The 4,832-nt window shown below is 37.0% G+C and overlaps 1 protein-coding gene across 1 annotated transcript; it reads right to left on the bottom strand.

Annotated features, from left to right (window-relative positions):
* Positions 1-463: 463 nt before the first annotated feature.
* On the bottom strand, positions 464-3,733 carry LOC122583371 (putative disease resistance RPP13-like protein 1). Its single transcript, XM_043755785.1, has one exon. The coding sequence runs from the start codon at positions 3,731-3,733 to the stop codon at positions 464-466; it is 3,270 nt and encodes a 1,089-aa protein (XP_043611720.1).
* Positions 3,734-4,832: the final 1,099 nt, after the last annotated feature.

Raw genomic sequence — 4,832 nt, forward strand, 5'->3', positions numbered from 1 at the left:
GATTATTTCTCCCAACTTAATAATTTTTGTAACATCATCACAGTTTTGCGGAAACTTATGTATAAGAATAAGAAAATAAATATAGAAAAAAGCACATAATTGAGCACTAGTCGAGTAATGATAGAAATTTGAAGAAAAAAACATATTGAACTAGTCGTATGATCTTGTTCCAATAAACACTGAATATTTAGGGAGTCTGAATATAAGTTAGACACTTTGAGGAATTTCATCGAACAACTGGTGGACTACTTTACTTCAGAATTCCATTGCATTACCATTTTATAAAATTAATAATGACATACCATGATGTTAAAGAACAAATACTTTGAAAGACGAAGTTGTCTTTGGCACATCTCTTAGCTTAGGGCAATTAATGATTTGAAGATGTTGAAGTTAGACCTCTGAAACTGATTCCACTTCCGCAAAATGCATGATTTCTATTATTATGATCTTGTTTGGACATTTATATATCACAAGATGTGAGACTTTGCAAATGCTCCTGAGAAATTGACTTTATATTCTTACAATTTCCAATATTAAGAAACTTCAAATTAGAGGATGAGGATGATGATGGGAGGTCCTCCTCCTCCTGCAAATTAGAGAAACTTAATGATGTTATTGAATCACAACTGTGTATATCCAAACTCTCAACACTATTTGGACAACGATAAATCTCCAGTGCATCACAATTCCAAAGCCTGACTTTTCTAAGAGATCCCATAATGATGCTACTCTCCACATGAACCACCTCTTTCTCTCCCTTATTAATTGATTCCAACTTTGGACAGTGATATACATACAACTTTTGTAAACTCCCAAGATACCTGCAATCTTCCGATTCCGATTCCCACAAGTATCTCAATTCATCACAATTCCAGATGGTGAGATCTTCTACTGCCCCAAAATGTTTTAAGATTTCTCTGTCCAGTTGAGTCAGCCCTTTAATTGCATCCAACTTCAATGTACGGATTGATGAAGACCCACCAACCAAGTCTCTCAACACTACTTCAGGACATCCTTCTACAGTTAATTTCTCAAGTGATGGTACCAATCCAAATGATACCTTATCAAGTTTCGCACATCTTTTAATTGAAATTTCACGAAGTCTAAGAAATGATTGAGGAGTCTCGACACCGTCACCACCACTGGTCGACCATTTCTCTAGACATTGCATATCCTCAACTTCCAAGTATTCAAGTGAAGGAAATGCATCGCCATGAAAAGGTTTAGTATGTGCTAGTAACTCAATACCAACAGTCTGCACCGCTTTCATGTTGCTCAAACGCAACTGCCGAAGTGAACTTAGATGCCCAAGCGTTGGTAATTCTGTGCAGTTTTCACAGCCGATTAACCTGAGCTCTGTTAAATGATTAAATGATTTGGGATTCCCAATCCAACTAGGAAATTTCATTCCGTTATAGAATGAAATGCTCAGTATTTTCAGCTTCGAGGGAGCCCTTAGCCTTTCAAATACCTCATATTCAATAGCTGGATCCCGAAAACCATCGCAAACATCACTCCATCTCATATTCAGTTCATAAAGACCTGTTTTTTGTTGTAACTTTGCATCGTTTGCTTCTGTTGGTTGTATCACTTTCTCCAAGCACTCGATGGAAAGCTCGCCTTGGAGATCAAATAGGCCCTTAAGCTCAGATATTTTAAAACCGTTACCTTCTTCGATGATAACCTTGGATAATGTTTGTAGACTCGTCAACCCACCTATCCCCAAAGGCAACTTGTTCAATAACGGAGTATAAGTCATGTCAAGATGTCGCAAGTTTATAAGCTTTACAAAACTCACTGGCAGGCTAGATAACTTACGACAGCCACGAACTAACAAGCATTGTAGATTATATAATTCACTCACTTGTTCGGGTATTCCTTGGATGTCGGTATTTGAAAAATTGAGGTACCTTAGATGCTTCAGATTACCAATGGAATGTGGTACTTCGGTGATTGACTTATTCGTTAAACTTAGCACCCTCAGGAAGTTTAAGTGGGGAATTAATTCTGTAGTGACATCGTCCAATGTTTTAAATTTCCCCCAACCAATGGACACGGGTAAGAATGTTCGCAAACGTCTAGCTTTTTGTAATTCCTTGAACTTTTTATGCTTTGCAACTCGTTGTTGACCTATGAATGAAACGTGACGAAACTTTTCATAAGCTTCAGTTCTATTGTTTAACTCCATATTCTCATCCAACCTAAAGAAAAACTCTACTGCAACACTTGCGGCCAAATCATTCATCAAGTCGTGCATTATATATCGTGATTCATAATTCGCTAAAGGCAGAAAAAAGGACCTTGATAGTAGCTCTTCGAAATACTTGTCACCCAAACTCTCAATTGGTTGGTTCTTGCCCTTTGTTTGGGACACAAACCCTTGTGCCATCCACAATAAGACTAGTTTCTTCCTTTCAAACTCATAGTCCTTTGGAAATAAGGAACAATATGCAAACACTTGCTTTAGATGCGAAGGGAGGTCATAGTAGCTTAACTTGAGAGCCGGAAGAATGCCACTTTCATCATCTAAATTCCAAATTTCGCTATTCAGCAATGCCTCCCATTCATCATCACTTTCTTTTCGTTTCAAGACCTTCCCGATGGTTACCAAAGCCAAGGGCAATCCATCACACTTCTTAACGATCCCTTGAGCAATAGATTTAAGTGATGGATGTCTGTCAAAGTTTTGCTCATCGAGTGCAGATTGAGCAAATAAAGGTTGAAAACAGTCCATCACTGATGCAACCTTCTTGTTCCGTGTGGTCACCAGAAATTTACTTCCATGTGCCCCAACATCAAAAGCACTTCTAAGAAGATCCCATTTCTTGTCGTCTTCATTCCAATTGTCGTCTAAAACAACAAGGAACCTTTTCCCTGAAAGTTTTTCTTTAAGGGCAACAGAAAGCAGATCCAGATTAGTATATTCTTTGTTTTCCCCACCCACAGCTTGATAAATTTGCTTACTAATATTGAACACATCAAAGTCATCGGAAACACAAACCCATGCCATGAGTTCAAAGTGATCCTTCACTCTCTTATCGTTGTACAAAAGTTGGGCGAGAGTTGTTTTTCCAAGGCCACCCATACCAACAACTGACACAACTCTGATCACCTTTTGATTACCACTCGCTTCTTCGTTCCCCAGCAACCGCCCAACCAATGCCTCTTTATCGTTTTCCCGACCCAAAACTTTGGACTCATTAACAGATGAAGTTTGATGGAATCGTACATCTGATTTATTCTTATTCGATCTTTCAAGTTTCACATTCAAATCCAAACCTAGCTTATTTTTTTGATCAACAAGCTCATCCAATCTAGTGTTAACCTCATCTAACTTAGAACTAATCTTACGTCCATACATGAAGTTACGAGGACTGAAATTATTAGTACAACAAGTTGGGACAAATTTCGATAACTTAATACAAGTAGTGCGGGTGCTATCATGTGACACTTGATGATTCAACTTTCGCCTCAGAACTTCGGTAGCCATATCGTCGAGTACATCGTCTATGTCATAAGCCAGATCCTGGAGCTCGATCAGCCACAATGCAACAGGCTTCTGGTTCTGTTTCTGGGCTGAATCAGCAAGCACGGCTTCAATCAGGAGAAAGTTTTGCTTGAGTTTCTTTAGCTGAGTTTCGAGTCCTTCAGATCGTGCAAGGTTCATCAACTCAGCTGTGAGCTTCTCAATGAGCACAGTCACAACAGCACTAACAATGATTTCAGCCATTAATTAGTATTTTGGAAAAAAAAACTTGCAAGATTGTTTGTTTGTTTGAAGATGGAAATGAAAGTAAAAGGGAAGACCAAGACTTTATGTTTTGATCTAGATGTGTATAGATGAAGAAATTTGTGTGGACGTGAAGATATCTGTCCCAGTTATGCTTTTATTTCTCTACTATCTGTTTATACACTACTAGCTGTTGAATATTAATTACTTACTTTGTATTATTAACTTTTTTTTTTAAAATGTTACTAGTATTATTGACTTACTTCGGTTTAAGGTTATATCCTATAAAAGTAACTTATTTACCAATTTTTTTTTTTATGTAAGGGAGCGTATTTTCCTTTTCAATATTCTAAAATTAAAGGATTACAATATATTAAAGATCAATCAAAATGGGGATATCGGGATAGTCATCCGTCAATACATAGTCCAACACGGTACCGGGACCCAAAACCCATTGAAGACGACATTTAGAGTTATTTTTTCATCCGTTGAATATCGACGGGGTGTGCCACGTCACAAAAAAAAGTCCACGTGAATCGTTGACTTGACTTTACATGCAGCATCATCTTCTTTCAATTTTTCTCCGACTAATTTTTTTGTAAAAATTCTGTCAATCATGTTCAATCATTACTATAGAGCACATGTAGAGGTTCGTAAGTATAATCGTTTATTTCCATGATCCATTTATCATTAAAAATTTAAAGATTTAAGAGACTCATTATAAGCAACAAATGACCAGCAAACAGTCAATGAAGCCAAAAATAAAATAAAAACCACGTCCACACAGACGCAGTGACAATAGCACCGTAGCACGGAAGCACTATTGTTAACTAAAAGAGGATTCACAACATTAGATTGACCGAAATGATCTTAACAAGTATAGCTTTCATGAGAAAGTCGTTAATGATGCTTAGTCTGTCGATAAAACAAATATGATTAGTTGAAGCAGAAGAACCGTCGCAATAACAATGAAAATTGAAATTTTTTTTATGTTGTCATAAGAATAGCAAACTGTGACACAAATAGCTTTTTGTATACATTAATTTCCAAAGTTAATCATATAACTGTAAACAATGAGGGGAGCTAGTGATCTCATTTT

This window comes from Erigeron canadensis, chromosome 9 (assembly GCF_010389155.1).
Source record: "Erigeron canadensis isolate Cc75 chromosome 9, C_canadensis_v1, whole genome shotgun sequence".
Classification (NCBI taxonomy): Eukaryota; Viridiplantae; Streptophyta; class Magnoliopsida; order Asterales; family Asteraceae; genus Erigeron; species Erigeron canadensis.